This window comes from Fundulus heteroclitus, chromosome 5 (assembly GCF_011125445.2).
Source record: "Fundulus heteroclitus isolate FHET01 chromosome 5, MU-UCD_Fhet_4.1, whole genome shotgun sequence".
Classification (NCBI taxonomy): domain Eukaryota; kingdom Metazoa; phylum Chordata; class Actinopteri; order Cyprinodontiformes; family Fundulidae; genus Fundulus; species Fundulus heteroclitus.
The window spans coordinates 28,019,921-28,046,534 of NC_046365.1; the positions used below are offsets into that span (position 1 = coordinate 28,019,921).

Here is a 26,614-nt window from a genome sequence, read left to right on the forward strand (position 1 = left end):
GGTGGTACTGTCATTGGCAGTGCTCGTTGTAAAGAGTTTCGAACCCACGAGGGACGCTTAAAAGCCGCTCACAACCTCGTGCAGCGTGGCATCACTTACCTTTGTGTGATTGGTGGAGACGGCAGCTTGACCGGAGCCAACCTCTTTAGAGAAGAGTGGAGCGGCCTTTTGAATGAACTCATTGAGCAAGGTGATTCTTCACTCTGGTTTCATTTAAATAGTTTCAGCTTTACGTACCTAAACCCTTTCTCCTATCTGTCTCTACTTTATTCAGGGCTCATAGATGAGGATGCGGCCCGACGCAATTCTAAGCTTCACATTGTCGGCATGGTTGGTTCCATCGACAACGACTTTTGTGGCACAGACATGACTATCGGCACTGACTCAGCACTACATCGAATCATCGAGGTGGTGGATGCTATCATGACCACAGCTCAGAGGTGAATACATCCATGACTGGTTGAAAAATTAACATTTTATGAAAAATGAGTAAATTCTATGCATTTTTGCAATAAATACCTAATGATAGGAGCCTTTCTTTGATGGCATTTGTCATGTGTTTTGCAGTCACCAGAGGACATTTGTGCTGGAAGTCATGGGCAGACACTGCGGGTAAATTCATTCTCTAAGTAGATACACGTGTACGCATAATACTGCACTACAACGACGCTAATACAATTAATTCTTAAAAACAATGTTGCAAGCTTTGGAAGCTTATTTTCTCCTTTGTCAAGGTCATTCTAAGACATATGAATTTTTGTATGTGTTTAACATTTGTATTACATGCCATCCATTTTACATGTTCATAATGTGAATGTCTATATGTGTGTTCAGATACCTTGCCTTAGTCAGTGCCCTTGCATGTGGAGCAGATTGGGTTTTTATACCAGAGATGCCTCCCGAAGATGGCTGGGAAGACAACATGTGTCAGAAACTGTCCGAGGTATCCTGCATGCCTTACCTTTTAAAAGGCCAATTTTCTTAGAATTAGTTTTCATTACAATTATGGCTCTGAATATGTTTGTAATATGGTAGGTCAATTAGGATAAAGGGAGAGAAAGTAAGTTATTTGTGCCTGATCATAAACCTGATCACACATCTCATTTAATCCGATTACTAGTAAAAGATTTTCTTTCTTAAATAGTGACTCCTGTAAACCCAAGCTGGCAACCTTTGAATTACATCACAATCTGCTGTGCAGGACTCCAATATTTTGATAATTGCTCCTCAGAGCCCTGTTCAAGCACTAGTAGGGCATTTATATTTACGATTAAACTTTACTGTCCGATTAGCTCCATGCCAGCAAATAAGACATCTACATTGTCTTTGATGTATATAAAGAAATGTGAATAGACAAATGCATCATTATTTAATATAATAAGTATAATAAGTCAATGAATGAGTTGTGCCTTGAAATCAAGATCTTTACTCTTTACGCTACAGAGCTCTATTGCATATGCCAGGAATTTAAAAAATGCCAGTGGTTAAAGGAGCACACTCAGTTTTCCATGCAGCTCTCTGGACTGCCTAAATCTACATGCAACACTAGCTGCCTTGTGATGTTTAACTTTACCTCAGTGGATATGAATCTGTTTATACATGCAACCTGATAGCTTTATGGTTCACTTCACCCACTTACAATTTCGTTAAGCATTGAATGATACTTAATACAAACAGTTACTTTGACCAGGAGCCATTGATAGTGTTTCAAGGTACACTGACGTGTATGTGTATATGTGTCAATCTATCAATGGCAAAAAATATCAAGAATTACATTCAACAAAGGGTGGTGAATGCTGGATGAGCAAGTCAGTTAAGAGAAGTCGTAAAACAAGTTAGGAAGGGTCATTTTTGTAGTTTGTTATTCATTTGCAGTTGAAACCAGACATTTGCAAACACTGTATAAAAAGACACAACTCCCTTTCACGCTGCCTGACATTAAACCAAATAAAACTTTGTGTGGTGAGTTAGGATTAGCAAAAATTATGGCTTAATGCCAGAATTAAAATGCACTTAATATGAAGATTTTACAAGATCTCCAAGGTGCCAAGTCTGATGTTTGTAATAAAAGTTAATTATCTGTGGCATTAATCATTACCAATTTGTTTTTGAAATATCAATAATACTGCTCCTCTGGTGGGATTTAAACCCTAAACCTACGAATAATAGCATACTGGATCACTAGTAGTCTGAGGTACTCTTACCTTTAGCACAGAGTCCATTAGTTGGTTTATTTTAAGCAGCACATGACCTAGAGGCCAGTAATTCAAAAGGTTGTAAAACTTGATATGTTGGCAGTCATGTCAATATTTTGTGTCAAATAACAATGTTGTAAGACGGAGAAACGTGCAACTTAATTGCAGATGTGCTTATAAGGCCATCAGTCAGAAAGCAACATTAATCAAAGTCAACAAAAATAAATGTGAATGTGGAGCAGATTGGGTTTTTATACCAGAGATGCCTCCCGAAGATGGCTGGGAAGACAAAATGTGTCAGAAAGTGTCTGAGGTATCCTGCATGCCTTACTTTTTAAAAGGCCAATCCTCCCAGAATTAGTTTTCATTGCTATTATGGCTCTACATATGTTTGCAATACAGTAGGCAATTTAAGATGAAGACGGAGAAACATGCAACTCAATTGCAGATGTGATCAAGGGGTTTGTACATATTTTTATTTGGGTTTTTTTCTGTACATAAAGTGTTCCCGGCATGGTGTTCTTAGTGTTTTCCAAAACTTCATTGTGCTTTGCTATTGTCCAGAGTCGATCTCGGGGTTCCAGGTTGAACATTATCATAGTTGCCGAAGGAGCCATTGACAGACAAGGACAACACATTACCTCTGATTTAGTGAAGAATGTGAGTAAAGCTCAGTCTCTGACTGACGCAGAGGGGAACCAGAAGCTGGACCACCAGGTGGAAATTGATGGTTCTCAAGGAATAAACATTTAAACAAAAATTGTCCAGTTAGGATCCTTGTTACAATTTCAGAAATTACCACTGAGAATGGGTAACTACCTAAAAGTCTCAGTTTCCTGAGCGATCCGTCTGAGATCATCCTCCATTGTTCGATCCAGCTTGTGGCACTGCAAAACGTTTTCTGTCATGTTTTCAAATGCCTGTGCTTTTTATATTTCTCTAGAACCGTGCTGATAGGAAAAGGCTGAACATTATTATTGTAGCCGAGGGTGCCATTGATTGCCACAACAAGGCAATAACCCCTGATTATATCAAGGATGTAAGTATGGTCGGGAAGCCTGGTCGCCTGGTCGATGCTCAGATCCTCCCTCATACGCATGGGTTTTCCTTCTTTTCATGGTGTTGGTTTCCCCACGACGGAGACGTGTACCACATGTGCTCTACACATGGTCATTTCTGACATAATGTGCACGTTTCATTTAGTTTTTCTCATTTTCATGGTATTTTTTCTGTTTTATTTCAGACCTAGTTTTGCTCTGGAAAGTTGCCATTGCATGTGCATTATTTGGCGCACACCAACATGACAGGCGATGTTTTGCATGACTTCTCCTCTGTTATTTTTTTGTTCTTGGTCCTACCTTTTCTGTTGTTTTTTTTTAAACCTGTTTATTTCAAGTAGCTATGAAGTCTTTCAAAGATTGATCTACTAGGATGTTCACTGTATCAAATGGGAGCGTTAATGTTTACATTGCAATATTCGCTTATTGATGAATATAATCATTTTCTATGCAGTTTATACCCGCTGTTAATCTACGATCTCTGTCTAAATAGCTGGTAGTGAGCAACCTGGGTTTTGACACCAGGGTCACAATCTTGGGCCATGTGCAGAGAGGTGGAACTCCCTCTGCCTTTGACAGGATCTTGGTAAGTCACAATAAATCAATTACAATTACAACTTTTTACATTTAGAAAGATGCATCGGGATTCAAGCCAAAATCCTTCAAATGAATTTGCAGGCCAGCCGTATGGGCGTGGAGGCAGTGTTGGCATTACTGGAGGCATCTACCGACACCCCTGCCTGTGTTGTGTCTCTGGTGGGCAACCAGGCCGTCCGTCTGCCACTTATGGAGTGTGTTCAGATGGTAAGTTTGCCTGTGCATGTTGAGGGTTAATGTGGTGTCTATTTCTTAACTTTAACACATATCAGACTGGGTGCAATGAGGTGTGTCATAACAGGACAGATCACTGGGCTCGAGACCAGGGGAGTTTGTTCAATAGCTTTTATATAAAATTAGAACTGAACTGAGAAGGTGTCATGTAGTAGATATGTGTCACCCTCCAGAATGTAATACACTCGTTATCAGTGTTAGCAGTCCATATCAACCCTGCACAGTCCCATTCTTCAGCTCCTCTTGTTTTTGCTATCACAGTTTTATTTTAGAAGCCTCGACCATCCACGGAACATGCTGGGACTCATCAGTAATTAATGAAATGTCAAAGGCAGCATAGGTTGGGGCTCGTTAATCCAAAGTTAAGGTGTGCAGCACTAAAAAGTGTGACTGATCTAGTTACAATTAGATTCTCTTTTTCCTTATGATTGTTTTTTTTATGCAAATCTCAACAGTTGCAACATTATATGGTCACTTCTCTTATTAGAAAAAAATACCATATCATCATGTCCTCCAGCAGCCTAAACCTATAGCAACATAACGACAGACATAAAGCGAGGAAAATAAGTATTGAACACGTCACAATTTTTCATATTAAACACATTGCTATTGTGTTAATATTATATTAAAGGAACATAGCGTAAGTTCCACAGTTTTTGAAGACGTCTGCCCCCTGTGGCGACAAGTTGAAATGACACCAGTTTTGCGTGCATGCATGGGAGAAGAGGAAAAGCATCTGCCGCTGCGACTGCAGAGGTCTTTTGTTTAGAGGTATAATGTCTTCTGAGGTAAGAAAGCTACAAATATTGAAGTTAGCCCGTGTTCCCTTGTTAAGTAATATTTAGCTTGCACTATGCACCTTTAAGTTACATATTACGTCATTTCACATTATCTCTGAAGTTATTTGTTTTGGCTTCTTTCTATGTATGGATTATTTCGGTTGTTACCAATAACTGGTACTGTGGAAAATGGTGACGTGTTCAATACTTATTTTACATGCCGTATTTCAGGGCAACCTAAGCCACTCTTGCTCTATAAAAGACTACATGTTTAATGCACCTGCCTTTGGGTAAAGCAGCTCTGTTTTGTTTTGCCATCAGACTCAAGAGGTACAGAAGGCCATGGATGAGAAGAAATTTGACGAGGCAGTAAGACTGCGTGGCAGGTAGGTTGGATGCAAAATTTCTGAAATGTGCATATGAGTCGTTTACCTGCAAAGAAAAAAGGTATGCAATATTTCATTTCGACTGAACTTGAGTTATTTAGCTAACAATGGAGGGGGAAAGTAAGTCTCTAGATGTACAAAGATGGCAGAAAACATTCTCCCTGAACAACCTGCAGCTGTAATTGGATCGAAAGTTGGTTCTACAAAAGGATGGACACAGATGGGCAGAAATCAAATGCAGACCAAATTCTATAATATTTATTTGTTAAAGATGTAAAATATCCAATTCCTTCCACTTCACTGTTATAGACTACTCTGTGCTGACCTACTGGAACATATTAATAATATTTCATAAAGTTTCAGAATGTGAAAAACGTCCAGCGGTGTGAATCCTTTTATATCTGTGTCCTTTGGCTGCCACGTGGCTGTGATCTTGACTGTAAACGTTCTCCTACTGGAAATCCTTTGCATTACCTAAAAGCTTTAACTCTGTTTCCAATCGGCAGGAGCTTTGAAAACAACCTGAGCACCTACAGACTGCTTTCCTCTCAGACTGCTCGCTCTGAACTCCCAAATGTAAGCACCACGACAATCAAACGTCATAAAAAAATGGATACGAACAAACCAAAAAGTTGTTCTTTTAATTCCTTTAATGCATCTTTTCCAACAGCTGCTCTGAGATTTGTACGTTAGCACAAGGTACCTCCTTGTCAGGTGCATCCTGGGTGTTACGGTCTTTTTGTGACACTAACAGACTCTTGTTTTTCTGTTACTGACTTGAGGGTGAGGAAGAGGAGGCAGGGGATGAAGAGCAATATCATGTATGTAATGGGTCAGCTTCTGGAGCTTCTGCAGGTGTAGTTCGCACCATTAGTTTTAGGCAAATTAGTCTGTACCAGAGGTCTTCAGCTCCAGTCCTTGAGGGCAACCTGTATATGCAGTGGCATGCAGAGTTTTTTGGGGGAAGGTATTCAAGTGGAGAAACATATATATACATATTTTAAGTTAACAGCCATATGTTGTCTGATGCAGATTTTTAATAATAAATGCTGCAGGTTGGTCTCTCAAACAATCAAACTGGCAACAACAGAACAAAGTATTAAACTGCAGCACCACCCGGGGAAGAATCAACTCAAAACAAGGATGCATCTTAAATTTTACAAAATTCTTAAGATTAATAAGACGACATAATTACTATAAATGGATTAAAAGGTTAGATTAGTGACTCACAGCCAACCTTTAAGTTAAACTTTCAGGGTCAATTTTGAAACTTACATTACCCTTTTTGTATAAATTTTTTTACACAGTGAGCACGATTTGTTTGTCTTAATTACATAATTCTCTACTTTTATCACAATATATCATCTGCACCATATAATGTTATGTTGTAACAAAGCAGATTACCCTGACAAATTTACCAGGTCTGGGTGATCTTCTACTGACTATTCAGCTTAAATCTATAATCAGAAAAAGAGTTAGAAAATATTTGTAGCCAAAATCAAACCGACATCAAAGAATAGTGATATTGGTCATAAGAAATATCTATATCCGCATGAGGCCAGTGTGACATATGCCAAATATTGTTGGGAAGTTAGGATTAATGAGACTAACTACAGGTCCTGAGATCTGATGACAAGATGTCTGCTAGTTACATTTTAAAATGATCTTTCCAAGTCATGTTTTTACACACAGAAACAGAAAATACAACTTAGCCTACATGCCTCAATCACATTTCATGAACTTTATTAAAGGCATTATTAATAGTCAATAACCAGTTCATTTAGTCTAAAACGTATTTAAATGAAATATTTAACAGACAGAGCTAACTAGTCTTCTGTATTTGCAATAAAAAAACATAAGCCAAACAGAATTCACGGGGGATCATTATAGCAAATCTAATAATTCCATCTATGTGATACATTTAAATCAAATATTTTTTTTCTAATTCAAGCACTACATTTTAAATGGACATAGAAGATGTAGCAGGAAGGTATCCTCAGCTATAGCTTAGATACATTTGAAGCAAGTGAAGTTTAAACTTTTTCATCAGAGGTTTAGGAAGCACGAGTCTTGTTAGTTACCTGGAAGGTTAGCCGGGCCACCACCAGGGCAGGGCTCTGATAAACAGCGGGGGAGAGGAGAGGAGAGGAGAGGAGAGGAGAACTTCACCTCTTCGTTACAATATGAAGAGGTCTTCATTACTACGTGTCTCTCTGCTTCAACACACCTGAGTCAAATAAGCAGGCCGTAGGCAGGACTCTGGAGAACTACCCTTATAGTGCAAGGACTCTTTAGCCAAAGCGGAAGTGCGTCAGCGATCGCCATGATAAGTGCTGTCCGAATAGTGCAGTCAGTAAGGAAGGAGGTAGGAAAAGGAGCCTGTATGCTCCCTGCCACGGCTAGATTTGCCTAGGAACCTCCCGAAGTCCCTTATCGGCACTAATAACTCTTAAGGTATCCCACAATCCTTTGGGTGACATGACATAAAAGCACAGCCCTCTCATGAAAATCAACAAAAATGTCCAGAGAGAAGAGAGCGCAAACTTTGCAGTTCATTTTCGGAAGTCTGGAGGCCCGGATTGGAATTGAAGCACCCATGTGTGCTTCAATCACTTGGAGACGTCGGAGTTAAAGGCTGTCCGAATTCGGCACAGAAGTCTGAAGCTCCTTTCCTGCCAATGATAGAGTTCTTACTGTCGACCCCGTGAAAGGTCAGGGAACAGGAGCTAGGAGCAGGAGTTAGGAGGTATTATTAAGGGTATTCAGATGGAACCCCTGACTGCATACTGAGTAGGTAATTCAGCCATTTCATCCAGGTGTGTTGGACCAGGGATGCATCTAAAATGTCCATGACAACGGACCCCGAGGACTGGAGCTGAAGACTCCTGGTCTATAACTTATTAAGCTGTAATTACCATGCTGACAAGAAATGAAAGAAAAATATCTAAATCTGTGTGATGTTTATTTGTATCTAGAATAAATCCCTTTAAATTCCTGTTATCATACTGTACATTGACATGGTAACAAAGTGCCACAAAAGGGTCAGTGCTTGCCAGCTGTCGCTCTGTCCGTCTTTGCTAATTCTTTTTTTCATGGCTCTGCTTCGGCGTTAGAAGTGCAAATCTTTAAACAGACACACTGTTTCAAAACTGTTTCTACTGACTACTCTGCTTTATATGAATCTAAAAAAAAGTCACATTCAGCTAAAGATTGAGTCAGATGAAACAGATGCTGGGAAGATTGTTCTAAATGCTAAGTGTATCTGGCTTAATGTACTTTTAGAGTTTTGAAATTACAAACCTCTGTTTTTTAAGCCCATTAGTGATGAATACAAGAGAGAGCTGTTGTACACAAACAGGCAACAGATAAAACATGTTATCACTTTACATTTTATACAGTACCCTGAAAATCACAGATGACTCAAAATCAAACTTTTAGTTTTGTTGAAAGAATTGCATATTAGCTTGTTTTTTTTATGTGCTGATGGTGGCTAAACTTTAATAATGTGCTGATGTTTTTCACATTAAGGCAACACTGTTTTGTGCACTATTATGGAATCTGGCACTGTTATTGTACAGTAAAAATCATCCTATATCTCATAATTAGGACATAGCTTTGATACAGTGGCAGAGATAGGCGTCCATATGCACATATCTGGCATGCACCTTTTTCTATTAATGAATTACCCTTTGATCATACCAAAAATTTAATAAATGTTTTTTGATTTCAATTACTGCAATGTGTGCTTTATAGAAAACTTTATTTACTTCTCTCTCTCTCTCTCTCTCTCTCTCTCTCTCTCTCTCTCTCTCTCTATATATATATATATATATATATATATATATATATATATATATATATATATATATATATATATATATATATATTATTTATTTTTTTATTTTTTTATTTATTTTTTTATTTATATGCACACATGGTCCATTACTTTCTGATAATGGACACCTCGTCAGGCATTATCCTTTACATTTACTTCTTTTACCAGTGTTAAGCTTAATCTTTGGTTCTTCTTATGAAACGTGAATTTTTCTATTTGCTACAAGCATGGATGGATGGATGGATGGATGGATGGTTTTATAATCCCTGCAGGTAAATGAGGTCATCATAGTAGTCTGGTACAGAATAAACTAGTGAGGTACAAATATTAAAGTCTATTCTGATTGACTAAAGCTGACAGAAGCTGCCTGCAGTTTACTGTTTTTATAATTGATTTTATTTTTGAAAATGTCTGTTGTCCAACATTCAAATAAGTCTTAGAAATCTGTTTTCTGCTCAAAGCCAGAAATGACTATTAGCCAAAATAAGCCTGTATTTCCAGAGCTTGTCATGAGAAGGCAGAGGTTGCTGCTTCTCTGCATCTTTCAGAAGCATGCGGCTTCTTGCATGCAACACTCTACTTCAAGAATGATTTCATTTCCTCAAATGTTTTCAATGCTAAGGTTCACTGTATATATGCTATGTTTAGACACTAAATGTGAAATTCACGCATTTGACAAAAAAAAAAAAAAAATGCCACTGCTTGGTGTTAGAGCGTACAGCCTTAGCATATGCACAGCAACCAGATTCTGCATCATCAGCTGCATATTTAGCACCTTTCAGGGTTCTTTGTGTGAACCATCTGCCCTCCGTCGTCCTCAGAGCTCCTTTAACGTGGCGGTGATGAACGTCGGTGCCCCGGCTGCAGGTATGAATGCCGCCGTGCGTTCTGCTGTCAGGGTGGGAATCACAGAAGGCCACAGAATGTTTGCTGTCAACGACGGCTTTGAGGGGTTCTACAAGGGACAGGTAAGTCAGAAAGTTCACTTTTTTATTATCATTGTACAACTTGCACCCTACACAATGACATTTATACAATATTATACAATATATATACGATGAGGAACAAATTAAATCAGAGAAGCCTAAAACTAGACTGCGCTTTTGGGAAGTTTTATGCCATTTTATACTTCACAAGTTTTTGCTGATTTTCGACACCTGACCAGTTTGACAAATACATTTTTGGAGATGCTAATAGCCGTTAGCTGCTTCCTTGTTTTAACCCCTGGCAGGATGTATTTCCGTTAAAATCGTAAACAAACTGAGCAAAAATAAAGCATAAAACACCAAAATGACAACTAATACACCAGCAGGACGTGATAATCTTTCATAAAAACCTCGTATGCAACCAGAGTGTGCTACCGACGTACAAATAAAAAAGTCAAAGTTTAAAAAGCAACTTGAAGCATCATGACAACGATAAAATTCCAGCTACACGTAGCATTCCCAGGTGTACTGATACATCAACTTGGCTGAGCCCAGACGTAGGAAATAAGTGAAATGTCACTAACCCCCCTCCTCCGAGCCCTAATGGCCACACCGACAACAACAAGAGCGTCCTGTAAACAGTTCTGCTTACTGTAAGCCAATTACTGAACGTCCCCCAGCAGCAACGCCATTCATGCAAAGAACCGGTCTCCAGCATGCTCTGCTGACCGCTGGCAAACACACTCACTCACGTGTCCGGATAACCCAGCGGAGCCGCGGTAACATGATGGAAGTGATTACTCTCCGAGGTCACAGAGGAAGATTAGACATGATTGGAAAGTGAAGCAGTGATCTCTGAGTAAAACCTAGGACACAGAATATGGTGAAGAGCAGCTTTTTTTTTTTTTCTTTTTGGTAAAACTGCATACTTTCAATCTAGATGAAGAGTACAGGGCAGAAAATAGTGTGTTGCTTTTAAATATACTCAAAGCATTAATATGTATACTTTATACAACCAAGACTATGAATGCTGTTTTATCTTAGTGATATGTGTTTTTTGTTTCATACAGCAATTATAAATGAATATATATAACTGGGGTGCTGCATTGAAAATAAAAATTATCTCTGTTAATACAGCAGACCCTATTATGTTTCAAAAGTTCATTGTTTTGTGGTCGGCAACCTTTTAAAGGGAATTTTGTGTTGATGTAATCGTGACACGTAAATGATTCACTGGAAATCCGTTTCTTTTTACAACCTTTTTGGAACATCTGAGCAACTTCTTTTGTTTTAAACTTATTCTCAGATCAAGGAGATCAAATGGGGAGATGTTGGGGGTTGGACTGGCCAAGGAGGGTCCCTGCTGGGCACAAAAAGGTAATCACAGATACAATTCGGTCAGTGTCTTATGTCCTATCAAAACAAAGGTCTAAATAAAGCAAATATCTCCTGTTGCCCATCAGGACTCTTCCAGCAAAACATCTGGATAAAATTGCTGAGCAGATGAGGATCCATAACATCAGTGCTTTACTTGTTATAGGAGGATTTGAGGTACGTTGTTTTTTTAATTTAGTACAGGATGTCGTCTTTTTATCAACACCTTACAGTGTTCTATACTTGAGTATTTTAAAATATTATAAAAAGTATTGGTAAAACTTTGAGATTCTCATTCTGTTCTTTTATATTAATGTTTTAGTCAGCTAGTGATGTTTGTGATTTTACTCATGAGCCGCATTGTGCCCTGTCATCACTCAGCCCTGCTGCTCTCCTATATTTTACAGTGGATCTCAAAAGCGTACACGGCCCTGCTGCAATGGCAGGCACCTCAGACATGAAAGAATATAAAATACTATCTAAGCATTTTCCACATTTATAAAGACAAATATATTGTACAACTCATGTAGAAAAGAAAGAATTCTGTTAGGGTGGAACAAAAATATGAAGAAGAGGAAACCCAGAGCATGGTGCCGCCACTACCATGCATGTGCAATTTCTTTGCTAAATAAAGACTGTTGTGGCCAAAACATTTATAAAAAAGATACCTGAGGGCAATTATGAGAGAACAATTAACCTAACAGTCATGTTCTTGGACTGTGGGAGGAAGTCAAAGTACCCAGAGAGAACATGTAAACTCCATGCAGAAAGCGCTAAGGCTGGGTTTTGAACCCACAACCTCCTGCATGCAAGGCAACAGTACTATAGCACCAACTGTGTGATACAGGTCAGGTTGTGTCATCTCAAAAATTCTCTAACAGGATTTTTGGAGATGTTTTTCTTTCAAAGTCTACCGTTTTCCATCGCTGCTCTTTGGTTCAGACATAGGAAGAATACGGGAGATTGCTGATTCTTGTTGAACAGCGACTTCATGACAGCCTACCTGACCACTAATGGATGGCTTTTGTTCCTTACTTTTATTTCTTTATGTGGATATACGTCACATTAAATACATAATTTATTTTCTTTCAAACCTAACATTTTAAACAGGGTCTGTACACTTTTTAGATCCACTGGAGAACTGTTCTTTATTTTCAAGGCTTTTTTGAGTCGTAGTTTTGTTTTGTTTTTTGTTTGTTTTTTTGCTTTTTCCACCAGCTCTCTCCATCTAACATTCCAGCTAGTAAAAACATGTCTTGACTTCTTCCCCTTTTTTTAAACAGCAATAGTTGATATACATCTTTTTGGTCCAGCCTGTAGTTGGAATACAATACTGTGCAAAAATACTGAGACCATTTAAAATCCTTTGGAGAAATCTGGTGTCCTGAAAGTAACTTTTAAAGAATTTAGATACATACATTTTGCACAGTTCTGTATGTGTATTGTTTATTGGTCAAGCTGCAATGCCTTTTTTGCCCGTAGTGGCAACTTCTTGCTACAATAAACAGCCTTTTTATTGGATCCACATGAGATATTGGATACAAAACGATCAAGTGTCCCCTAAAGGGTTATTGCAGCCTTGCCAATAAAAGAAAAGCTATAGTTGTTTTTTCATCTTTGTCTCTTTTTTTGTGCAACTAGCAACATCAGCTTCCTGTGCATGCCTGATGTCTGTTGTGATTGGCTTGGCTCTCTCCCTTTGGCTTCTCCCTCCACTACGCTCGTACGGCTGTACTTTGTTTTATTCCCAAGAGGACCTGTCATTTTTCCCACCGCATTTCTCCCATCAGCCATCAGGCCCCTCCTCGTTATACTCCCTCCCTCCCTGTTTGGATGTAAGCCACATTCATCACGAGTTTCTATCTCCCCAGCCGTTTAATTTTCACATCACAGAACAGAAGATGTGAGCATGTTTGGACACAAATTGTATTAGACTGCTGTGATCTGTAAATAAACAAACTCTCTTGTTATAGTATTCCCTCCGTTTAAGGTCCACAGGCTGTATTAATCCCAAGAAGAAGAGTTTTATGTCGAACCTGACCAGTTTAGCTGAAGTGGAAAACCTTCCTTCGGATCTTGCTGGTGCTGCAGCTGCTTCCCACTCGGACTTTTTCTTACCTAAGAGCTTTTCTGTGTCCTCGCTCCCATTCTGCCTATGTTAATATCTCAACGTTAAGCCTTAACCGACCAATAAGATGCTGCCTGATCTCCACGCTGCAGGCTTACGTTGGATTGCTGGAACTGTCGTCGGCACGGGACCAATATGCCGAGTTCTGCGTGCCCATGGTTATGATCCCGGCCACAGTCTCCAATAACATACCTGGTTCAGATCTCAGCATTGGCTCAGACACAGCTCTGAATGCCATCACTGATGTAAGTGTGGCATGTGTTTGTCCATGTGTCGGTCAAACGGCGAACGGTCGATAAGAGTTTGGGATTCTTCTGACTACCAGCTGGCGTCCGAGTATAGCCAAGCAGAAAGTGGACTTTATTTGGCCAGTACATGCAGACGTGATGTTTTACGCTTGGAATCGAAATCAAGTGAAAATGCAATCACAGCACAACATTTTAGGTTAATTAAAAATCTTTTTAAATGACTGTCTTAAAGACATAAGAGTTAATAGTTTAGATACAAGTCAGACCAGTGTATATAGAAAATAAAATGATAAAAGATGCCAGATTACCAAGGAGTAGACTTAGCAGTTTACGTTTCAGGATAAAGGATAATTATGGAGTTTACACCCATCTCAGGTAGTGGACCTAATTATGGACTTGGTGGAATTCAGTTCAGCTCAATTTATACAGAATATATCCACACAAAAAAAACTAATGGTCCAAAGCATTTCCAACATAGTTCAATCCAATTAAATTCAAATACAATTCACATCAATCCATTTCATTCAGTTAATCAGTCACATATATTCAGATTCATATCCCCCCCACATACAGTTAAATTTGAAGTAATTTTATAAGACAAGTTATTCAAACTTAGTTGTTAATGTTATGTCGGTTATTTAATACTTGTCTTTGCAATAGCATAGCATACCATGCCAAACAACTTTACTTCTAAAGCACTTTAAAAACAACTTGACAACTGAGCAAAGCCCTTTACAAAATATATGTAAGGCTTAATAGCTCAGTCAGTGGTTTTGTGGGGAGGAAGAAGAAAAAACAGCTAAACAGCAAAGTACTGAGCCAGGAGCACCAGATTTTTGTTTTGATTTAAAATAAGGCCATTTAAAGGCCAATAAAGTTGAAGTTCTTTTGAAGCTATTAAACCCTTAAACGCTCTCACTGTAAATAAGCAATTGTCAGTTAGTGGCTTTGGTTAAATCCAGCTTAAATAGAAACATTATCACTGCTGTGCTCATTTGAGCTGGAAAGAACAATATAAATTACCCATCTGTCTATAAAGGGGTTTAAATAAGACAAAAATGTTAAAGCAAAAAATAATAAACGAAAACATCGACAAGTAGTAGCTTTTCAATGCAATGCTATATCAATTTTATGTCATGGACCATTAATTATGCATGATTACTTGGAGACAAACCAACCAGACTGAGCCAGGTGTACTTGGCCAAACATTATTAAGTATGAATTATTTAACAGGGCTACCATATTACTTGTGGCCCGCCATAGTTTTTGTCATTATGCAGTGAATTTGAATCACAGAAGGAGCGTAGGACCCTCCAGTCCTCCCTCTTTACTGGCTGGCTGCTAAATATGGATCACAGCTGAAGTATCTGGAAAAATATACAGTAAACATGGCCGACCTTCCATTTAACCTTTAGCTATAGGCCCTTAACCTTGACTGACCTTAATGGAAGAAACAGCTCTGCTCTTACATAGAAAATACCTTAATCAATGATAATAGATAGAAAATAAAACCGCACACATTAAGAAAAAGTTTAATTAAGCCAAACTAGAGCTCGTTTGTTAGAAAACGCTTCACTGCTGCTGGTTGCTGGAGGCGAGCTGGTCTGCAGAGGTCCCCGGTAAGTGTCAGAGCACGCAGTGACTTGTTGCATGTGTGTGGCACGCGTCTCACTGTGTTGTGCCAGTGCAGTTCGCTGTTTGTGTGTTGAAAAGCAGCCAGTGAGTCGCCTCATCCAGGGTGTCCCGGTTTCTCCTCCAAACGACACAGAGACCGTAAGTTTCCTCTGAAAGGCACGTTAAAGTCAAGCCTGTCGATGCTTATCGTTTCAAGACTCCCTGCCGGACGGGTATAAACGGAGACAGCGCTCAGAGCCTCTGCGGTCCCACCTCGCTCTTTATCTCGTTGCGTCAGCGCCGCGACTTGTGAGCCGCGGAGGTCCCTTCCCCTGCACCCCAATCCGTCCCCGATCTCAGCCAATGAGAAGCCAAAGCCCCGTCCCGGATGTCCTGGAGAGAGCCAGCTAAGCAGCCCACACATTACAGAGCTCAATGTTCATGGTGCCAGTTAAAGTGAAGAAGCTGCCTCATTCATGTATCCTTCACTTTCTTTTGCCTTTTAAAAAAAAAAAAAAAGTGGCGCTCCCCTTCTGGTTAGCATAAAACACTGAAGGGGTTTTGGTTCAGCGTGCTTTGTGAACAAAACAGAGTTCAGTTTAAACTCAACACAGCAGAAATAAAGGATACAGGATGAGGGAGCCTCGCGGCACCGTGATCCAGCATGTACAGAGGACACATAGAGATGTAGCCCCCAACCCTCCCCCATCACCGGTCTAACTGCATGTTATGGCCACCACCATCAGGCCTTTGAGTCCCTGCTGGAGCTGTACGAAGCCCGGGCCCACTACCAGGAGTTTTGCATCCCCATGTGCATACTGCCTGCCACCATTAGTAACAATGTGCCAGGCACCGACCACAGCCTGGGAGCCGACACGTCGCTCAACGCCATTGTGGAGGTAAGGGCCAAAGACAAATATGGACCTGATGGGTTGGGGGTGTGAGGGGGGTGTAATCAATTTAGACAGAAATAGAATTGTAAACTACTTTAATGTTTCCCATTGTTGCTAGAATAATCCTGTAATTGGTAAGATTATTAGCCAAACACTTCTCAGACCAAGGGATTATTTGGCCTTTCTCATAACTGTGACAAAATGTGAAGCAGATTATCCAGTCACAAACACTATATATTCATATTTCAGCCCAGAGCTTCTCAAAGCTTTTATAACAAGTACCTTAGTGCCACCACAGAGACAGACATTTAAAACAGTGGCGCAACAGAACTCAGGAAAAATAAAACAAATTAAAAATAAACTAACTAGGACACATTTTGGTGGCCTTTAAGGTTACAATGAGAATCCAAGACGCGATAGTTGTGGCTCTGGCTCTGCAACACACCAACAGTTTTCAGATTTAAAACCATAAATGTGTTTACTTATTTGTGCTGAAGAGAAAAGAGAGTTTGTCGGAAACTGTCCAATGGGAATGAAGTAGGGATGGGCAAAAAGTAATACCTCCATATTTTTAGGCTGAATGCCGATATACAATATTTATCTCGATATGTTTTTTTGTTTTCCATAAAGTAATTATAAAAAATGCGTCTCTGAATCACAGCTTTAGCCCCAAATGTCTCACAGGCAGATTTTTTTAACAAACAGCTGTAAATAAATATGAGAATCATCTGAAAAATAGCCTCCTGGAATACAGAAAAGTATAACACTAACGCAACATAGTGTACACCATCTAAATATATATGATATAGTTTCATTTTATATCTCTCAAAAATCTAGCTATTTTTAAATTTCGACATATTGCCCAGCCCCAGGATGCAGTTTTATCATCGCTGTCTCCATTAGAGATTTATACCTGGAAGGATTCTTAAGTCTCTGCCCTGTTCAGACCAAAAAAAGTGCAAAACTTTTTTAGTGAAGAATTACATAATCAAAAGCATTTCGTAGAATTTAAATGGGGATTCTTAAGCTTTTCATGTACAACCACCTTAAACATGCAATACAGCTTCAAGGCAAGAAGTAAAAGCCAGAATTAAGCTGGTAACAGGTCTACAGGTCTACTTCACATAAGACTGGACAAACAGAAGTACGATCCAAGCTTGTGAGTACCCATGATGCTGTTTGGACAGAGACTGCTCGCATGTTAAAAAGACTGCGTGTGATTTATCCTGCACTGTAACCGTTCACGGTGTCGTTGCTTATGTGCTTTACGTCTGGTCGTTGACGGGTTGAAGTTTGCCGACAGGACGGTTCGGTGAGCGCCAAGACCTTGTGCAGATAAAGTGGACGGCTCACTGAAAGTGTTCTGGTTCGGCTGACTTCACCCGTCCAATGAGAGCGAGACGCACAGGTCGACTTAGAAGGTGTCTGAGCTTTTTATGATTGACAGATTCTCTCCTCTTCCAATATTTGTTATTTTAGAAACAACCCCATATTCAAGTCGCTGTGCTTCAACCTGAGATTGACTGAGGTTACTTAAGGTGGAAAGGTTTTAAGATAAAACTAATCAATGCCATTTTAAGTTGTTTTCAAGCTTCGGGCCTCCCTGATTTGGATTAACGCTTGTTTTTATTGGATTAACTCTTGTTTTATTTGGATTAACTCTTGTTTTATTTGGATTAACTCTTGTTTTTAGACGTATTAATAATGGATTGGAAACACAAAAAAACACAAAGCTCTGGCTGTTCACAGGGCAACCTATGGATCGACCTGTGGATCTCTGTCACTCATAACGACCTGCAGGGATTTTATCTACTCTAAAGCAGAGCTGCTGCCTATTTTTACCCATTTTTAGTCTATTAAACACATTTATTACATTTATCCCATAGGTTATGTCCCTTTTTCCTACAGTTGAAGATTCCCTGAACTGAAAACTTTAATTGACTTGAGGAATGATCACTATCCCCGTCATATTTTCTGAACAGCGCCTGGAATGATCCTGTTGGACTCGTTTCAGCTCTGCTTTAAAGTGTCTTCTCTGCAGCTGCATGCCCGAACAGAGACGGAAATGTGGCGCTTCTGTAATACGGCCTAACTTCTGTATGAATCAGACCTGCGACCGCATCAAGCAGTCTGCCAGTGGCACCAAGCGGCGGGTCTTCATCATCGAGACGATGGGCGGCTACTGCGGCTACCTGGCCACCGTGGGCGGTCTGGCGGCGGGGGCCGACACGGTCTACATCTACGAGGAGCCGTTCGACATCCGTGACCTGCAGGTCAGATTGAAATGAACCGAAACACAAGTGTACGTTTGCATATCGACTGTGACACGTTTGAACTTGCTTGAAACATCTCATCGACGCTTCACAGCAACTTCCCGTCTGAGACTTCGGCTCAACGTGCGTCTTGCTGCCTGGCGGCTGCAGCCAGGATGTGTCAGGCGTGTGCCAGATTAGAGGCGCGCACACAGGCGGGAACTTATTAATAACCTCTGAGCTGCATCATTCATTCCATAACAGTCAGATCCCTTTAGAGGATTAGAGATGGCAGGAACTGTCTGTGTTTGCTGTTACCGTTACATTGTCCCAAAAAATTTTAAATTTTAAATTCACTATACCTGATAAGAATGTCTGATTCAGATCCAATAAGTTGCATTTTTTGTTTTCAAAATGTCTTATTTGAAGGTGCAAGGATCTAAGATTGGTACAGTAGGGTTATTCGGGGTAAGTTTTTAAGGCGTTAATGAACAATTAAAGGTTACATGAGGAGTTAAAGCTACTTTTCACAGAGGTTTCTAAGTACATTATATAAAAAAATGGCTTTCAATCACTTTGACTTTGTCTATAGCAGACAACAGTGTGGTGTGTGTTAAAAATAGGGGCAGCGTAGGGACAAACAGAGCGAAAATTGGAACAGTATCTAACATAGACCGGTATAGACAACGGCAACAACAAGCACAGCGATGTAAAGGAGGGCGGTATGTGGCCTACAGGAGGAATGGTATGTACAGCAGGATCAGAACATACCGTTCCTTGCATAGATTCAAAGATTCAAAGAGTCTTTTTTGTCACCGCGGCGACATTTCTCTTTGGCCGCTCCGGTTCACATAATGAGCAAGCCTGCAGGCAATCAACAAGGGTTACAGTTTTTTTTTTTTTTTTGTAGCGTTCAACGGAAATTTAAAAAAGAAAAGGTTATTCAGAAGTCATTTGAACTGGTTGTCTTTCACAAGTCGCACATAACAGAAAATGAGGTAATAAGGTGCTTATCATGCAATGACGATTTGAGGCTTTGTTTACAGAAATGTGCATTTAGATGTCCTGAGATGATAGTGTGCAGGTAGGCAGTAACATTAAGGTGATTGGAAGGTATAATGGGCCAGTAACTGCAGGGTGATTTTAAAGCGTTTGGTCTGCGGTCTCCCATCAGGGGGCGATTGTCCTCACAGCTCTTGGGAAGAAGCTGTTTCTAAGCTTATTTGTTTTGGCTTTGAGGCTTCTGAAGCGTTTACCTGATGGGAGAAAGGCAAACAGTATTTAAAACAACAAGAGTTGAACAATATGCTGTACAAAAAATGAGCACAAAACCAACAGCCAACAAATTATATAAATCAAGTAAAAGCAGCAAAAGCCGTAAGATGTTTTTTTTGTTTTACTTTAAAACATCATAAATGATGATATTTGACCTAATAAAACTGTGTCCAGATAATTAAAACCCCTTTAACCTTTCTAATAATGTCATTCAGGTGCAATGGTGATCAGAATTATACACATGAACGCCCAAAGGACCCTAAAACACCCAAAGAAGCCTTACACTTACGTTATTATCTCAGAGATGGTACAAGTGTGGATGCGGCGCCCCCTGGTGGTGCATTTGTCGCACTGCGCCTCTGTGTCAGGTGGAGAAAGCGCACCGAGGAGTCTGAGAGTTGAAGCTGCCTGTGCAGGTTGTAGTCTGCAGGCGTTCACTTTAACGCTTGATTTGCAGGCCAACGTCGAGCATCTGACGCAGAAAATGAAGACGAGCATCCAGAGAGGCCTGGTGCTGCGGTGAGTTTCGCCCTTTTTCATTCGTTCAATGAAAGATTGGTATGTTTTCAACCTGCTGGGTGACTTGGTAATTTAACACAACAACACCAAGAAAGTGTGTTTTTGAAGATTTTAGACTGTCATAAACAATTTTCCATTGTGGAGAATCCCCTTTATTATGTTATTTTCCAGTCTTTTGAAGCTCAAAGTCACCCACCAGACTTTCTGCCGCGTTCTGTATTGCGGTTATTTTAGTCCACTGCAGCAGCAGCGGCGTGTTTAAAAGGCTCCCAGCAGGATGAAGCTCTGTGGAAATGGGACAAATGTAATATGTTTTGGACAGACTGTAGGTGACATTGTGAGGCTGCACCTGCATCCTAATTCACTACAGTAGAGCCCAAAACAGAACGATGGACAGGAAGTGTGTCTGCAGACTGGAAAACAGACCACACTGTAGATTAATAACCTTAAAACAAGACAAATTAACACAATATTACCTCCTGCTATTGACTTACAGTGACGCAATGTAAAAAAAAGTTTTCAACCACAACTGAATCCTCCACAATTCACCTCTAGGTCAAGCTAGTGTAATTAATCATCATTGATAGTTTTCTGAAGGTCTTTCAAATGTTTATTCTTGGACTTTTTGCCAATTCTTGTGCATGACCATCAGCCTTTCAGAGAGCAAATTGTTCATCCATGTTTCAACGGCCAATCACTATCTGAAAATAATAAGCGAGAAAGAAAACTGACCCCGGACCTGAGATGCATCATCCGAAGAGGTTTGTAGGTGCGCTGAAATCCTATTTTCTGTCCTTCAAACTGTTTTTTGTAGGATTTTTACTGATTCAACAGGGAAACAAAAATAATTAGTGGTATTAGGCTGCCGAAAAAGGACCTACTGTACATAGATTTGGTTCAACAGAACACAGGTTTGAGCATTTTTATCTCTGTATTGAGTCACAGGCAAGATGCAAAACTAACTTTCTTTAAAACCGGTGAACTAGAATTGGACTAGAATTGCTTGACAAAGCCAAAAAAGACATTCTTTATCAAAATACCAGAACGTCCTGCTGGTCAAGGCAAAATGTAAAAAATAAAAATCAAGGCCTCTGAACAGCACCCTGTTACAAATCCCAAGCTGTATGTAGGTCATTCTAAACAACGCGGCCCAGATGCAGAGACAGTTTGCACCCAGCGACGTTGGAAGACCTTCTGAACTCACTTTTGAGAAAAGATCACCCACTTAGCAGATTAATGATGCCTCATGTGCTGCTTTAGGCTTCACCATGCCCGTACGGGTCTGTGCGGACGTTGTGGTCGGCGCACGCTAAAGCTTTCACTCCCACCTTCATACGCGGATGAATGCAAAGCCTCTGCTGTCGAACAATCTGCCTTTTATTACGTTATTCCACTAATAAAAAGCATTCATGGCATCGGAAGCAAATGAACCGGTAGTCCTGCGGAGGTTGAAACAGGAACTCCCGAGTATGAAAGCTGATTATGAACCAATGCATGGGCTGGTTTGAGAATCTCACAGAGGTTCTCTGTACTTGGGGTAATCACAGAGGGATTACACACATGGATTACTACAGCTAAACAACTGTTGTATGACATTTATTAATAAATTTGAGCATTGCTGCTGCTGAAGTTAGTCGTTTTGAATGCTTAGTGTGCATAATATAAGACCTTTTTAGTGTTCGCAACTATAACAAGCCTCTCTTTGCTGAATTAGTCAGGCTATCTGCTCAGGCAGCGCCTCCTGCTGACCAATTAACAGACATGCAGATTGTAGCTTGTGAAATATGTGCAGTGCTCTTTTAGCATTTTACTCCACGGCTTTCAGCGCCTCTGGTGTGCAGAAAAATGTCCTAACAGATGAAATCAGCTTTCTTGTAACCGAGGAAAAATCGTAGGAGCTTTTTTTTTTATAGTCGTTTGACAAGCGGTGAGCAGAACAGGTGGGGGAAGGTGCAACGACTGGATTTTCTGTGCTTCTTAAGCCAAAGAAAATTAGGCAACTGTGGTGCTTTCTCTGGAATCTGATAAGGACAGAAAACAAAAAGGAGCAGCGTGACGGAAAGGTTTGGAAACAGTAACTTTTTAAACTCTTGGTTCACCTCCCTAAGGACAGCGGGCCTTACATGAACTAAAGTCCTGATGAAAGAAAAAAAAAAGATGTTTTTAATAATTACAAATTGTTCATAGAATATGACAATTGCTGGTATGACCCAAATAGAAGCAGACATACACACCCAGTGCCGTGCCACAGATCTGCCTCCACGCGTACCCGAATGAGCCGCGGCTCCTTTTAGGTTACGGTTGTCGTCTGTTGTGTGTTTCAGTAACGAGAACAGCAACGAAAACTTCACCACCGACTTCATCTACCAGCTGTACTCCGAGGAAGGGCGAGGCGTGTTCGACTGCAGGAAGAACATCCTGGGTCACATGCAGCAGGTCGGACTCGCATGCTAATACGCTCATTACTGCGTGTGTGAGCTGAATTAATGTTTAGAGGTTTAAATCCTGATCTAATGTTCTAACTGCATCCTTGAATGTTAATCCATAATTGCCAACAGGAGTGTGTTTTTGAGATTTTCATAGCATTTTAAAAACAAGCCATTTCGTTTTATTGAATCTTCAATAACTATGAATTGCATTAGAGGACTTCTTAGGTTATAAATGCAGTTGAAATAATTAAATTTAACTTAGATAAGGCTTTATATATAGGAAAATATGATGAACTGATTGATGAATTCAGTTTTACTTTTATTCACTTACTCGGTTATTTAAAATGTATTTATTTAAATGTCTTCCCATGGCCAGGGCGGCGCTCCGTCTCCTTTCGACAGAAACTTCGGCACCAAGGTTGCAGCGAAGGCCATACAGTGGATCTCACGGACGCTGAAGGAGTCCTATAAAGAAGGTGTGTCCAACGACAAGGATTCGCTACATACTGAATACTTAAGTGTGTGTGAGATCTCGTCTTTTTTTTGTCGTTGGTAATAACAGCCGATGTTTTCCTTCAATGCAGGGAGAGTCTTCACCAACTCGGAGGACACCGCCTGCCTTTTGGGGATGCGTCGCAGAGCGATGGTCTTTCAACCTGTGGTGCAGCTCAGGGAGGAGACCGACTTTGTGTAAGATAGGGATTCTGTTTTTTAATCTTTCTGGTCATACTGTGCAATTTAAAACGAAAAACATGTCCAGGACTTCCCAGCTGTGTTGATAGAGATCTTTACATCCAGCACTTGCTGCAAAATTTTGAAAGACATATAGCACCTTCAAAAGTACTTGATGGTACTTGAAGCTGGCTCTGTGGCCTAATTTTAGTTTAATTTAGCATTAACGAGCAGGGAAATATTTTACAAGTTGAACAACTGTTATTCATGAAGTTACTCGCAGTAGGTAGAGTAACCAGACATCTTAAGGATATAACTCAACTAAAAGTACAGCGCAGTAAAACTACTCCTAAAAGTGCATTTAGTTCAAAACTTTAACTCAAGTAAATGTAACTGAGTAAATGTAACTAGTTACTGCCCACTGCTACCTGCTGTGTGCGTTGGGTCATGTTGCAGCTGGATCAGAGCTGCAGCTCGATGCTGCCTCGCACTGAACAAAAGGAGATTGTGTCTCAAATTTAGCTCTCCAGCCACTGTGCATGTCCTTCTAATGATCTGAAGGTGAGACCCCGCATACATATCCATAACACACTTTCTCTCTTTTTTTTGTTACAAACACCAGAAAAGTGTGAGATGCTTTAACATGTATCTCTCTTTATAAACAAAATGACACTTCCTGGAGAAAGCTGCTAACTAATGCTGTTCTAATCGAATCTTTTAAGGCCTAAGAATTATTTATTTTTTTAGAACACTAGATACATAAAATTACATCTTAAAAACAAGGGAAAACACCAGACTGATCAGGAATAAAGTTGTGGTAGAAATTAATAGCCAAGTCTCAAAGTACTGTTTACTTAATCTTCTGAAAATTTATAGCGAGGGGTAGATAACTCTGGTGGAGCAGCAGTTTCACAAATCAGGAGGGCAGGACAACTTTTAGTTGTGCGCTCCTGGAAGAGTGGTAAAAAAGAAGGCGGCATTTTTGAAGGGAAACCATGTCAAAAAAAAAAAAAAAAAATCATGTAACACGTAGAAAAATGTGATGCAAAATTTCTTTGTTATTCTGCAAAACTACAGCATGTTTAACAGAAAACTAAACTCCCTGAACACAAAGTGAAACAAGGAAGTGGCAGAATCATGCCGTGGGTGCTTTTCCTCAGCAGGAAAGATGATGGGGAGATAGATGGGACTAAATACAGCGCTGAAAAAGGCTTGAGCCTGGGGCGGCGGTTCCCTTCCAGTAGCAGATTGAGCAGACAGCCAAAGCAGAAATGGAATGGTTTATATCGAAGCGTATGTGTCTTAGTATGGCCTAGTCAAAGTTCAGACCTGAATCCAACAGAGAATCTATAACAAGAAGGGAAAATTGCTTTTGCAAATGCTTTCCATCCAACCAACCTGACAAAGCTTGATGCATTTCGCAAAGACTGGGCAAACGTTTCACTCTCTCCTCGTGGAAAGCTGGTGAAGAAAACATGTCCGCAGCTGTAACTGCAGCCCAAGATAGCTCTACTAAGTATTGTGTTTGTTTTTTTCCTCAATTTCAAAAACATCATGTGTAGAAATGTACGGAGCCCTAGAGGGGTCATCGCAAAATGTTTTGCATGTTGAGAGAATGTGCGCTCGTTTTACCAAATCATATGCTTGTTTTACTAAATTGTGTGCACAATTTACTATATTGTGCTCACGTTTTACTATAGTGTGAGCTCATTTTACTAAATTGAGCTCTCATTTTAAGCATAGTAAAACGAGGGCACAATTTATTAAACGAGTGCACGATTTACTAAAACGAGAGCAAAATTTTGTGAACATGGTTATAGAACATTGTGTGCACGATCTACTTAAACGTGGCCACAATATGTAAAACGTGCATTATAGTATATTCGAGATCTCGATCTACCAAAATGCACCCACGAATAATTAAAATGTGTGCTCGAATAAGTTTTATTAATTTGAGGACTCAATTAAAAGAAAACGTGCTCACAAATTATCACGACCTGAAAAAAAATATCACTTAAAGTGAGCTCTCCTGGGCTCTGTAGTAGAAATGTAATGAAGTGTGGAAAGGTTAAAGGGGAGTAAGACTGTTTCTACTGTTGGTCTGAACCCGTCCTGTTGCCATCAGAACGGTTCTCCTTGTCTTCATCTGACCAAACGCACCTCAGGTGAACGTAACGTCAAAAGAAAAAAACCTTAAACTCAACTTTTTCTTTCTCAGCCACCGGATCCCGAAGGAGCAGTGGTGGCTCAAGCTGCGTCCTCTGATGAAGATCCTGGCCAAGTACAAGACGAGCTACGACGTGTCCGACGCCGGCCAGCTGGAACACGTGACCCGGGTTCGGCCCAAAGAGAGCGACGCCTCGGCCGGAAACTGAACCGCCGGCGGAAAGGCAAAGCTTTACTCCCACAGGAACCCGGCTTCACATTTCAGGGGCAGCTGCTCACATGCTGATTGATTGGCAGCAGGTAGATTAGGAGAGATTGTTGAGGATAGCAACAAAATTCAGAAAGGGATTCATGGTATGGCACTTTTCAGCGGGGGGTGGGGGGGATTCTATTTTTTAGATTAAATTCACGAGGGTGGTTTAGGAAGAGCTCTATTTATTTTAAGCAATCTAACATCTAACGTTGTGTTTAGATCTCCAAAGTTGTTGAATATACATATAATATATGCACTTCTCACGATGTACTGTATTTAGGATTTAGTGCCCAAAACGTAGCCGGCTGAGGATGGAAAATGTGTGATTAATTTAGGCTTTTGTCACATTTCACCTGCACTTTGGACCGCATAGTTGTCAGACGCCCTAAGGCTGCTTTAAAAAAAAACAATATATGGAAATCAACGTCGGGGAGGAATCATGCGCACCCAGGAATGTCGACTGCAGAACGCTGTAACCCCGGTGGCTTCAGAGTGTACGTGTGTCGTGTTGTTGCCTTAGCCGCTTGTGTCCGTCCTGGGCTTTTTGTGAGTGTGTGTGTGCGCGCCTTTATAGTGAATATTTATGTGAAGGCTCCTGATGTAGCTACGGTGTTTCAGCACACTGATAGTGTTAGACTGATGTCCTGTTGCAGAGTAAATAAACCATCTGTGGTGTGTCAAAGGCTGGGTGTTGTGTTGATTTGGTAAATCGAGAGAACCTTGCCTTAAAAATGTGTTTTTTATTTTTTATTTTATTTTTTTACAAAGATTTTTTTTTATC

At 40.2% G+C, this 26,614-nt stretch overlaps 1 protein-coding gene across 7 annotated transcripts; it reads left to right on the plus strand.

Moving 5' to 3' along the window:
- LOC105930941 (ATP-dependent 6-phosphofructokinase, platelet type) lies at positions 1-26,516 on the plus strand (the record flags this gene model as incomplete). 7 transcript variants are annotated; one of them, XM_012869396.3, is given in 20 exon segments in its annotated part: positions 1-190; positions 275-440; positions 568-612; positions 835-943; positions 2,760-2,855; positions 3,747-3,839; positions 3,932-4,057; positions 5,185-5,249; positions 5,756-5,825; positions 6,032-6,070; positions 9,906-10,052; positions 11,317-11,387; positions 11,474-11,561; positions 13,605-13,757; positions 18,376-18,540; positions 20,252-20,313; positions 22,638-22,749; positions 23,119-23,218; positions 23,327-23,432; positions 25,633-26,516. In XM_012869396.3, coding segments are annotated over 20 exon segments (2,160 nt in total), but the record flags the coding sequence as incomplete, so codon positions are not given.
- Between the last annotated feature and the right edge of the window lie 98 nt (positions 26,517-26,614).